This window comes from Lepus europaeus, chromosome 15 (genome assembly GCF_033115175.1).
Source record: "Lepus europaeus isolate LE1 chromosome 15, mLepTim1.pri, whole genome shotgun sequence".
NCBI lineage: Eukaryota > Metazoa > Chordata > Mammalia > Lagomorpha > Leporidae > Lepus > Lepus europaeus.
This window is the reverse complement of record NC_084841.1, coordinates 76307882-76320301: the sequence shown is the minus strand read 5'-3', so window position 1 is coordinate 76320301 and position 12420 is coordinate 76307882. Positions and strand designations below refer to the sequence as shown.

General features: G+C 42.0%; 1 protein-coding gene across 1 annotated transcript in view; it reads left to right on the top strand.

Moving 5' to 3' along the window:
• LNPEP (leucyl and cystinyl aminopeptidase) overlaps window positions 1-12420 on the top strand; it is a 108481-nt gene that overhangs the window by 61835 nt on the left and 34226 nt on the right. The window contains exons 6-9 of the mRNA XM_062212366.1: window positions 635-789; window positions 2554-2667; window positions 4566-4697; window positions 10935-11066. Coding sequence (XP_062068350.1) covers window positions 635-789; window positions 2554-2667; window positions 4566-4697; window positions 10935-11066 — 533 coding nt within the window. The remainder of the gene's footprint in view (window positions 1-634; window positions 790-2553; window positions 2668-4565; window positions 4698-10934; window positions 11067-12420) is intronic.

The window sequence follows — 12420 nt, the reverse complement described above, 5'->3', positions numbered from 1 at the left end:
CCCACATAGAAGACCCAGATAGAGTTCAGAGCTCCTGACTTTGCCTGGCCCAGGCCAGGCTGTTGTAGGTATTTGGAGAGTAAATCAGCAGTTGGAACAATCTCTTTCTTTCTCTCTCTCTCTCGCTCGCTCTCTCTCTCTTTCTTTCTCTCTCTCTCTCTCTCTCTCGTTTCTTCCTCTGCCTTTCAAATAAAATGGGGGGACAAAACCCCACTGAGAAGTTTGTGGGATTGTCACAAAGGTGTCAGATAAGTAGAAGCCAGCCTAGTCTTAGTCTGGAGTCTGATTCTAACTTCTGAGAAAATCCTAATCAAATCATAAAAACTTTATAACAGGAGCTCAGGAAAGCATCAGGAGGCTGGTCCCAGAACCTCATCCTCCTGGTTCTGGGAAGTTGGTCCGTTGTGAAGGAACTGGGTTTTTTCCTTCACTAAGGGACAATGAAACAGTGACTGACAGGGCTTGGTCAGGTCTTCCTCAGCTGGTGGATGAGAGAGCAGTATGCAAAGCTAGTGCAAGGATGGTTCCATTTGTTAGGAGCACAACGAGAGAAGCAGTGGATAGCGCATTTGATTTTACTGGGGCGCGCCTCCGGTGAGAGGAGAGGTGATCACTGCTTTCCTCTTATGTCCAGATTTGGTGGCTATTCCTGACTTTGAAGCAGGAGCAATGGAAAATTGGGGTTTGCTCACCTTCCGAGAAGAGACACTTCTGTATGACAACAATACTTCTTCAGTGGCAGACAGAAAACTGGTCACTAAAATCATCGCTCATGAGCTGGCCCATCAGGTAATAGCGATCAAGGCTGTTGACATCTCATTCCTCTGGTCTCTTAGAGTTTAAACATACATTTAGGTGCTAACACTAACAGACACTGTGGTCTAGAGTTAGAATATATAATAGATGACAATCAGCGTTTTTAAAATACTGTCTTTCATGATAAAAAGATGCTTTTTTTTTTTTTTAGCAAGAACTTAATTTTCTGGTGAAAACATTATGTTTGTAAGGACTTTAAAGCATTTTTACATCCATTATATCACCTCACAGCATCTGTAAGGTGGGTGGTAATCCCATTTTATGGATGTGGAAACTGAGACTTCCATACATGACTTGCCCAAAGTCACACCACCATCAAGTGGCTGCACTGGGCCTTGAAGAGCCACTGTCTGCTCAAGATGTCTTTCCCCACCTCTAATAATTCACAGCTGCTTTGTCTCTGACAGATGCCAGCTGCTCAGTATAATTTTCTGGGGGAAGCATCCTTTTTCCCTAAGCTATGCTCTCTTCTGACAGCTCTTGAACTGTAGTTGGAACTCGATCTGATTTTTCTTCTCCTGCTAGAACTAGATTCTGTATTCATTGGGAAAGGTTGAGGGAATTCTGCATGACATGGAGAATAAGAAAATCCTCTGGTCACCCAGATCCCCTTCCTGCCCCACGCCTTGTCTCCTGTGCCCTGTGTGGGTGCTTGTCAGAGTCGGGTGTGGATGTCATGCAGGTGGCAGGATGGGAAGGAAGAGCAGAAGCGCTCTGCCTGGTCTACTCCCTCACCTCACACACGTTGTGTGCGCTGCTCCGTAGCCCCTGTGAGCATTCGTGAGCAGCTGGCATGGAGGCAGGTGGAGGCTGTTCCAAATGGTCGCGTAGATGCATCGACTTTGGGGGATCTCCTTGGGTCTGTTACTTCTCAGGCCAACCAGCACAACTCACCTCTTAATGACTTATAAGTCATCCTCCTCTGAAATACTTTTTAAGATAGTATCTTAGAAAACTATGCTATTGTACTTCTCAAAGGTGTTTTTATTTCACTGTCTTGTTAACTCCATGTTTTGCTGCTGATTTGACATAAGCTCCAGGCACACTGACTGAAGTTCATACCCTGTAGCCATTTATTTCAAGAAATTTTGAGATATACTTTTTTGGGAGAATCTAATGTCATTCTTTTTTCCTTTTTATTACCTCATGGAAGAAAACACTTAAAAATCTTTTTATATCATTTGTGTGTATATAGGGCAATTTCCTAAGGAATGTTTGAATTCTGGTTTGAATCATGCAAAACTGTCTTCATCTTTGGCAACTATGAGAAACGTGAAGTAAAAACACTCTAATAATAGGAAAATCTCTTACGTAGACACTCATTTTTTAGTTGTAGATAACAATGGAAAATAGTCTTACTGACTTGATAGTAGAAGGTAAAGAATTTCCTTTTCTAGACAATCTCATTTTTTTGAAGTGGCTTAAAAAGTCATTTCTCCAGCATGCTGACATGTTTGCTAAATTGACAGATGTGCTAATAAATCAATATATAAATAGTTTTTCTTGTTTTCCCATTTAATTAAAATAAAATGTTAAAACTTTAATTTTGTTTCATGTAAATTATAAACTTTGTCACTCTTAAATTAATTTGAATATAGTTTGTTTTAGCTATTATACCCATGTATTTTTAAGATATTGTAATCTTATATGGACAATTATTCTGACAGTTAAACCAGTTATTAGAAAGTCCCTGAGAATGTAAATATTCTGTTGCTTAGTAGTTTGTTTTTCCCACAGTGGTTTGGTAATCTGGTGACAATGCAGTGGTGGAATGATCTATGGCTAAATGAAGGTTTTGCCACCTTTATGGAATATTTCTCTTTGGAAAAAATATTCAAAGAGCTCTCCAGTGTGAGTATAGTGTTTCTTTGGCTTATGAATACTAGGAGGAAAAATGGTTAAATAATATTTGCTATGTATTTTCTGTGCACTTGGGGAAATGAAAATGTTTCCAGAAAGCTATAATAAAATTGACCCTTCTTACTGATATCAACATCTTTCAAAATTTTGTAACAAAATTATCCTTTTGTTTATTGATGTATTTTATTGAAAGATGAAATTACATGAGATCATTTCACATTTTTGTTATTAAGGAAGATATTTTAATTTGCTTTACTACTTTTTTTTTTTATCAGATGTGGCTCTTCTGTTTGAAAAAGTACAGATAAGGTCAGAAAGACTCTTTGGCAAAATGGTTTTTTTTTTTTTTTTTTTTTTTTTTTTTTTTGATAGGCAGAATTAGACAGTGAGAGATAGAGACAGAGAGAAAGGTCTTCCACTGGTTCACCCCCAAATGGCCGCTATGGCTGGCACTGCACCAATCCGAAGCCAGGAGCCAGGTGCTTCCTCCTGGTCTCCCATGCGGGTGCAGGGCCCAAGCACTTGGGCCATCCTCCACTGCCTTCCCGGGCCACAGCAGAGAGCTGGACTGAAAGAGGAGCAACCGGGACAGGATCTGGCGCCCCGACAGGGACTAGAACCCGGGGTGCTGGCGCTGCAGGTGGAGAATTAGCCTAGTGAGCCACGGTGCCGGCCTGCAAAATGTTTTTAGACTTTGTATAGATTTTTCAAGTTCAGTGATTTTTATGTAAATAATGCCCCTCTATTATCACAGTGTACATCCTTGTAATAACGGTATACAGGTTGAGTACAAATAATTTGCCTTCTTTAGGTAAAACCATATTTTGGGCCCTTTTCCAAAGATTTGGAATATTCCATTGTGAAGAGGCATAATAATAGTGCTGTCACTGTGTTATTAGACTCCCTGGAGATGGGTCTGATACTTAGGGATGTTCAGACTCACCGGGTTGTGATGGGACAGATACCTCCTAAATTACCCAAGTAGTCAGGAAAGTAAAGATCCCCTCCAACCCTAAAATGCTGTGACTTTCTGTTTGACTTTCCAGAGATGAGAGCCAAGGCTGCTGTCATACAATACTTTTAGAGTGTTCAATTTGAAATTTTTGCATAGGACTTGTTAAAAAATTTCAAGTACTGTGAGAATTAATATTGAGCTACAGTACTAAGCAAAGTATTCTAAACCTGTATATGCTGTTTAATTAAGCAGTGAGATACACAGTATCACCACTGGGTGGTGCCCAGAATATTTAAAAACTGCTATATATTCTTCCGGAGCTCATCTGCTGAGCTCTCAAAACAATACTTTGTGTTTAAGTGATATTTTATTTAACATAAATAAACCTCAGTTAAGAGAAATGTATATGAATGGACTTCAAAATGCTTGTGGAGAAATGGAACCATTAGATAGGTTTATTTGGGGGCAGAAAATTTTTGAAATACATAGTTTTTTCATTGTGAACTTTTTGAAGATCCACTCCTATTATCTTAATAGAAACCCAGGCTTGCTTTATGAGAAATTACCTTAAGGACCAGTTTTTGTTCTTTTTTTTCCCCCCAATTTCAAATTCTATTTAACAAATACACACACTGACATTTTTAGAATAGTCAGGTTGGATATCCAGTTTGGCATGTGTTTAGTAAAATTTACTCTCATGCTGTTAGAATATGCTTATTTTTGTGTGGCCAGGTTATAATTGTATGTTTTAATTTAAGGAATATACGTGACGCTCACAGTCTTCCTGTATTTTCAAAAGTTTATATCCTGAAGTTTGGCAAAACTGCTGTTTTTTTTAAATAATAATTTTAAACAGTAATTGGGCTGATTCCTATCATGCTAATCTGCCTTTGGTACTGTTCATGATACCCTACTCTGTTTCATTTTTTGCTAGTATGAAGATTTCTTAGATGCTCGATTTAAAACCATGAAGAAAGACTCCTTGAACGCATCTCATCCAATATCATCATCTGTTCAGTCTTCAGAACAAATAGAAGAAATGTTTGATTCCCTTTCCTATTTTAAGGTATTGCTGTGTATGAGAAAGTACCTGGAGTAGGTTTCAGATTAATTTCAAATGAGAGCAAGATACATGATTGAGATTATTTTAAATATTAAATGAGTGTTTCTGTCAAGTATCCTGTTAACTTTAAAATGTTTAAGCACTCAAACTCATTTGAATCTTGGTCTTATTTTCTTCTTTTTTACACTGTTCCTTTTTTTAAAATTCTGTGAGTAGTATTCCACTCAGTTAATCAGATCTTAAAGTAGTACATTTCCGAAAGCTGGTTTACTCACAGATCCATAGGTAGGATATGTGCAGGGAAGGATTCTAAACCAGCCCTTGGCTGTATCACTCTGAACTTAGGGTGTTCTAAAGTTAGGACTGCCAAAACAAGTAAGCAGAAGAAGATTTTTAAGACTTGAAGATTATATTGCAGGATCAGACTCCAGGTTTGGGGCTGAAGAGAGAACAGAAAATTAGAAATCTGTTAGGGTCACCAAAAGGACTAGGGGTATCAGCGATATTCACATTTGTGTTGTGGCTTATTTGCCTCCTTATCTTGGAGATCAGATTAATTGGTTAAAAAGTTGAATTCCTGTGCTAGATGGAAAAGAGTTCCAGTCTGTGTCATCCGAATGCCCGATGTTCAGATGTTGGATACTTGGGAGGCAATGAAGAAGTATTTGTGCCAGATGAGTGGTATGTGGAATTTCTGCCTGGGTTGAGGAAGAGAAACTTTTTGCAGGAAAATGGAAATTAAAATTAAATAATAAGATTATAAGTAAAGAGGGATTGGAAAAGCTGGGGAGGACAGGAGTGGAACAGTGGGGTCTGCAAAGAAAAAGATAAGAATAGGCAAGGAGTTTCTGTTAGAGTAAGTGTCTGACAGCAGTAGAAGCTGCAAGTGGAGTAGGGGAGAGATGAGAAAGGTAGTACAGGGCCCAGTTGCAGAAGGTTCTGAAAGCCTTAAGGAATGTGGACACTTTTCTGTAAGCAACAGGAAGCTTTGGAAGATTTTTGAACTAGTTAGGAACCAGGTTGGTTTCAGTTTATAAAGAGATTGAAGTGGTGAGAGAACTGAAGTCAGGAAACGGCTGCTGAAGTGCAGGCATGAAATGAGGGGTGGGAGAGAGGGTAGAGAGGAAGCCGTGGGTGTAACAACACTGAGCGGGGCAAGTGCTCAATTCAGTGGTGATAGGGTAAGGCAGTTAAAGGAGGAGGCAGAAATGTTTCCAGGTTTGAGCCTGACTCAGGGAGACTTACAGTGCTGTTAACAAACAAGGAAATCAGGAATTGAGCTATATTTTAACTATTACACATTAGTCCTTCATTTCCCACAGTTTCACCATCTGTGATTTTGGCTACCCATTGCCCAAAAATATTAAATAGAAAATTCCAAAAATAAACAATTAATATATTTTAAATTGCATGCCCATTTTGAGAAACATAAAATTTTACACTGGGGGCTGGCACCGTGGTGCAATGGGTTAATCCTCCGCCTGCAGCGCTGGCATCCCATATGGGCACCAGTTCTAGTCCCGGCTGCTCCTCTTCCAATCCAGTTCTTTGCTGTGGCCTGGGAAAGCAGTAGAAGATGGCCTAGGTCCTTGGGCCCCTGCACTGGCATGGGAGACTGGGAAGAAGCACCTGGCTCCTGGCTTCGGATTGGTGCAGCTCTGGCCGTTGCAGCCATATGGGGAGTGAACCAACAGGAAGGAAGACCATTCTCTCTGTCTCTCCCTCTCATTGTCTGTAACTCTACCTCTCAAATAAATAAATAAAAATCTTAAAATAAAAAATAAAATCTTACACTGCCCTACTCCATCCTGCTTGGAATGTTAAATCACCTCGCTGACCAGCACATCCACACGGTCACCTCATAGCCTCCTTAATGAACAAACTGTCGAGGTATTGATACTGCAGTGCGTGTGTTCAGGTAACCCTCACTTAACAATGGCTCTCAGACTTGAGTAATGATGCTGAGAATCTGAAAATGCCAAAGAGAAACCACAGAGTGCTTCCTTGGGGTGAAAAAGTGAAGGTTCTCAACATAATAAGGAAAAGGAAAAAATTGTACATGGAGGTTGCTATGATCTATAGTACAATAAGATACTTTGAGAAAGAGAGGGGAACCATGTTGAAACAACATTTATTGCAGTATGGTGCTATTATTCTATTTTATTAGTAGTTCTTATTTGTCTAATGTATAAATTAAACTATCAAAAGTATGTATGGGAAAAAAATAACCCATACTATAGGTTTGGGTACTCTCAGGCACAGAAGTTCTTTCAGGATTGGTTGATGACAGCTCTGTTTTTGACCCCCTACCCTCTAGCTCCAGAAATCAGTGTCATGTGTTCATGTGGTTTCTGCTGCATACATAACCCTGTCAATATGGAAACTACATATTTCTTAATTGGGATCTGGCAAATTCCTACACAATTGAGAAAAATAGGGTACTAGATAATTGATCAGTATTTCGTACAAGAAGAAGTAAATGCCAGTAGGGAAATATAAGATACACATATCTGTTTGGTCTTCATAATTACCAAGCCTAATTCTGATGTTGGATGTCCTATGAGAACTCATTCACTCAACAGATCTTGCAAATGCCCACCATATGTCATACATCAGGGGAAAAGGTGGGATGTGTCCCTTCTGTGGAGCTTCCATTTTAGCAGTCAGAAATACAGATGGACATAGTACAATCAACAACAGATGTTGTGTACGGCAGGTAAAATGACAATGATGAAAGAAATGCTGTTTTTGTTTTTATTTATTTATTTTCATTTTATTTGAAAGAGAGAGATGGAGAGAGATCTCCCATCTGCTGGTTCGCTCCACAAATCCCCACAACAGGCAGGCTGGGCCAGGCTAAGCCCAGGAATCCAGAATTCCATTAAGCTCTCCCAGGTGTGTGGCAGGGACCCAGATACTTGAGCCACCATCTGCTGCCTCCCAGAGTGCATGCTAGCAGGAAGCTGGATGGGAAATGGAATGGCTGGGCCTCAAAGCAGGAACTCCAGCAGAGGATGCAGGCATCCCAAGCAGCAATTTTAAGCATTGCGCCACATGCCTGCCCTAAAAAAAGGCTGTTTTATACAACGTGATTAGGGAAGACCACTTGTATAGTGACATTTGTATACCTTTTGAGGAGTGAGGCATGAGGCATGTGGGTTTGGAGGAGAGGAATGGTTCAGACGGAGGATGTGATCAGTATATGGAGCTTGTGTGTAGAAGAGAGGAAGTTTGCCAGGCCTGAGACTGCTGTCCTTCAAAAGGCCAGCTTGCACCTGGCCTGGCACCTGGGAACTTGGATTTTGAGAAAATTCCTATTGTGCTATGGTAAGAGTGATTTATTGTACCTAAACTGTATAAACAATATAGTGGGTATGGAGCATCTGCTATTCTTTTGGAAGTCTTGAATTTTGGTTTGTGCTAGGTAAGGTAGCTCCATGACTAGCCCCTAGTGGAAACTCAGAGTGCTAACTCTAATGCACATCCTTGTGTTGACAACGTATCACCCATGTTATCTCAACTTGCTAAAGGAGTTGAAGACATCTGGTATGACTCTGCTGGGAACTTGGAAGCTTGTGCCTGGTTTCCTCTGGACTTTGACCATGTGCCTTTCACTTTGTATCTTTTCACTCTGTAGTTAATTATCGTGGTGAATGTGACTATATGCTGAATGTTGTGAGTCCTCATAGCCTAACATCTAATCTGTGACTGGTTTTAGTGACCCTGACACAGCTTGAGATCAGAGATTGTCTTGCATGTTCAAACACCAGCAAGGATCGCTTCTCGGCCTTTTGGCTAAGACCAAACACCAGCAAGGAGCCAATGTATCTGGAGTAGAGTAAGCAGAGGAGAAAGCAGTAGGTAAAGTCAGCAATTCTAAGGGCCCAGATTGTTTTAAGGTCTACTCAGCCAGGATGCGGATGTTGATTTTCTTCTAAGTGAAATGGAAAGCCACTTGATCGGGGAAGCACCTCGAAGTGGCTTGTTTTTGAAGAGATCACTCTAGTCTTCAACAGCACATGGAGTCAGGATGGACTGGGGTGGTGTTGTGAAGGTGATGTAGTTGGACTTGGAATGTATTGTGAAAGTTGACCCAGTAAAATGTGCTGATGAACTAGATGTGGAATGTTAGAGAGGACTGAAGGGTAACTTAAGGATTTTGCCTACACAACTAGAAGAATGAGTGGCTATTTCCTGAAATGGAGAAGACTGCCGGAGGAGTAGATTCAGGGCAAGAAGAAAAAATGTTCAAGTTTTGAGTATGAGATCTGCCTTAGACATAAAAGTGCTTGCGAACAGTTGCATGTGAGTCTGGAGTTTGATTACATATATGAATTGGGGAGTCATTCAGTATCTCTGGATCAACTAAGAAGTGAAGGTAGATAGTGAAGAAAAGATGTCCAAATATCAAACACAGGGCACCCTAAAGTTTAGTCATTTGGAAGATGAGGCTGTGGCAAAAGAGACTGAGGGGGATGACTGGAGAACAGAGGGGGAATTAGGCGAGGTGTGTCTTACACAAAGGCATGAAGACATTAAAGGAAACTTGGATGATTAGTTTTATCCAATGCTGCACTGGGTTAGTAATGTTAGTCTGAGGTTGGGCACCAAGAAGTTCTCCAGTAACATCAATAAGAGCATTTCTTTTTTCTTTTTTTTCTTTTTTCTTTTTTTTTTTTTTTTTTTTTTTGACAGGCAGAGTGGACAGTGAGAGAGAGAGAGACAGAAAGGTCTTCCTTTTGCCGTTGGTTTACCCTCCAATGGCCGCCGCGGTTGGCGCGCTGCAGCCGGCGCACCGCGCTGATCCGATGGCAGGAGCCAGGGGCTTATCCTGGTCTCCCATGGGGTGCAGGGCCCAAGGACTTGGGCCATCCTCCACTGCACTCCCTGGCCACAGCAGAGAGCTAGCCTGGAAGAGGGGCAACCGGGACAGAATCTGGTGCCCCGACCGGGACTAGAACCCGGTGTGCCGGCGCCACAAGGCGGAGGATTAGCCTAGTGAGCCACGGCGCCGGCCAATAAGAGCATTTTTAATGGAGTGGTGGTTAGCAGATGACTCAGGAAAAAAATGGAGATGGCAAACAGGGAGCAAGAAATAGGGTGACAACTGAAGGAGGCAGGAAGGTATGGGAAGCTGGGGAATCTCTTGTTTGTGTGGAATTAGGAACATTTACTAGTTATTGCATTGCTGGTGGGAATTTTACAATACAGAGGGAAAGTTGGTGATGTAGGAGAGGAGAGCTTATTGGGATCAAGAATGAGTAGTTAAATTTATAGAACAAGAGTAGCTATGATGTCTACATAAATGAGAGAATTTAGTTATGTGTACTGATGATCTTGTTAAGTTAAAGTGCTACACTGTTATCAGAAGTAACATTGACTCAGAAATTACTTGAGTGCCTACCAGCAGGCGTGGTAGTCGGCATTGTTCTAGTTATTTTAGTTGAACTTTTCAGTTTTTCCCTCAACTAGCATACAGTCTAGAAGAAGAAATGAATATAGGAGAGGTGCACGAAGTGAAAAAAATTGAAGATGGGGAAATATGATTGCTATTTTGAGTTAGGAAAGGCTTTCCAGAGGAAGTGATTGAAGTTCGGGAGTGAGGAGGTGTACGTGAGTGCTGCAGTGTGGCGTGGCAGCGTGCCTGACCGGAGGATCCCTGCGTGCCTGCTGCCCTAGACTTTGATCAGTTCCAAACGTACCTGAAGTGACTGTGCAGGAAGAACAGAGGTCCTAGTTACTTCAACAACGTGATGTACCAAAATGGGAAAGTCACAGACTGCCTGGTCTAGAGACGAGAGCTCAGCTGATTTGTTGTGTCTCCAGCAGTGTGTGCCCATGAATTCAACGGGTACCTGAACCACTGAAGATGGGAATGGAAAAGCACAGAAAACAGGGCTTGTTTTTCTATTGGACATTTATGTATCAAAAATACTTAGCTTTTCAACACCAGCACTGACAGAGTACATACACTGGCAGCACACAGATTGGCTCATGGTAGAATTAGTGCACTTGGGAGTCTGCTTCATTCATTCTTTTACAAATCCCTTAAATAATTTTCATGCAGTTTGGACATAGTCTACATCTAGCTATCTGAGACTAAATAACAGTCTGTTATAACTGGGTTCTTTGTATGGAGGTATATGTGTATGATGGTCAGTGTATTCTGAATTTTAAATTCTTAATCCTATAACTTCTAATTGTCATTTCTCCCCTTTTCCTCAATTTATTTTTACATAGGGAGCCTCTCTCTTGTTGATGCTGAAGACGTACCTTAGTGAGCATGTATTTCAGCATGTGATTATTCTTTACCTGCACAATCACAGCTATTCATCCACCCAGAGTGACGATCTGTGGGATAGTTTTAATGAGGTAAGTATCTTGAATACATTACTTACCTCTTAGAGTAAGACAGCAGAAATTCTTTTTTTTTTTTTTAAAGATTTGTTTATTTGAGAGGCAGAGTTACAGACAGAAGGAGAGACAGAGATCCTCCATCCGCTGCCCCACTCCCCGAATGACCACAATGGTCAGAGCTGGGCCAATCTGAGGCGAGGAGCCAGGAGCTTCTTCGGGTCTCCCATGCAGGTGCAGGGGCCCAAGCACTAGGCCATCTTCCAGTGCCTTCCAAGGCCGTCAGTAAGGGATCAGAAGCACAGCAGTTGGGACTCGAGCTGGCGCCCATGTTGGGTACCAGTGCTGCCAGCGATGGCTTAACCCACTATGCCACAGCACCGGCCCCAGGAATTCTTTTTATATTCTTATCACATATGAAAACAATTCTACAGTACCGAGAATATTTCTTCAAGAGAAAGAGGGGATGGAGCTTAAGACACAGGTATTGATGCACAGGGCACCGAGGCTGAGCCCACAGCAGGGAGCACTGCTCCAGCTGCTGAGACGAACGTGTGTGGCCCTGTGGAGCCGTGTTCGTCGCACACCTTACTCTCCAGGCTGGTTCTGTAGGACAGGGAAAGTTGTCTTCTCTGTATTAATGGGTATTATGTATTTCTGTTATTTGATTGCTTTTCCAAAGGCCTCTTTTCCTGTTTGTCTTTTTTTTTTTCCCCCTGGTTTTTCTTCATGACTATCTTCTGCCCACGGAGTCTTGCCTTTTGTGGCCTTGGCCCTCTCGAGTAGATGACATGTCTCAGTGTAACCACCAGAGGCTGCCTGCCTTCGGGTTCTGCTGGGGCTGCTGATGTCCTCATTGGCAGTGTGATGAGGAAGCACACCTGAGCCGACCTGCCTCACGCGTGTGTGCCGGCCACACAGTCCTGACGAGGCATTGCGTTTGGGGCCCTGATCTGCATCAGTGTTTCTACATGCTTTGTTTGCAAATTTGATGGACATTCTAGCCATATTCTCCAGAAAAATCACAGATGTGCAAAATGCCCCATACAGTGGCAGCAGAGTTTGTGGACGCTGGCCGAAGAACCCCTGCTCTGGCCTTTTCAGTGTGTTCTTTCTGCCTGCTTGCCCGCTCCCAACTCTTATGTTAACCCCTTGGCCAGAAGGTGCACCTTCCTTGCTGGCAGTGCTGAGTTCTTTCAAGAGGCCTCCGTTCTTGGGACCTCACAGTTGCTTCCATACCTTTGTTTTTTCTTGGATCATGTAGCAGCATTTCAGTTAAGCCATGTTATTTACACTCCTAGTCTCTTGCCTTCCTCCTTGACCATGGCTTTTGCATCATGGTGTTGTCCTGCCGTAACCTAGTCCTTAACAT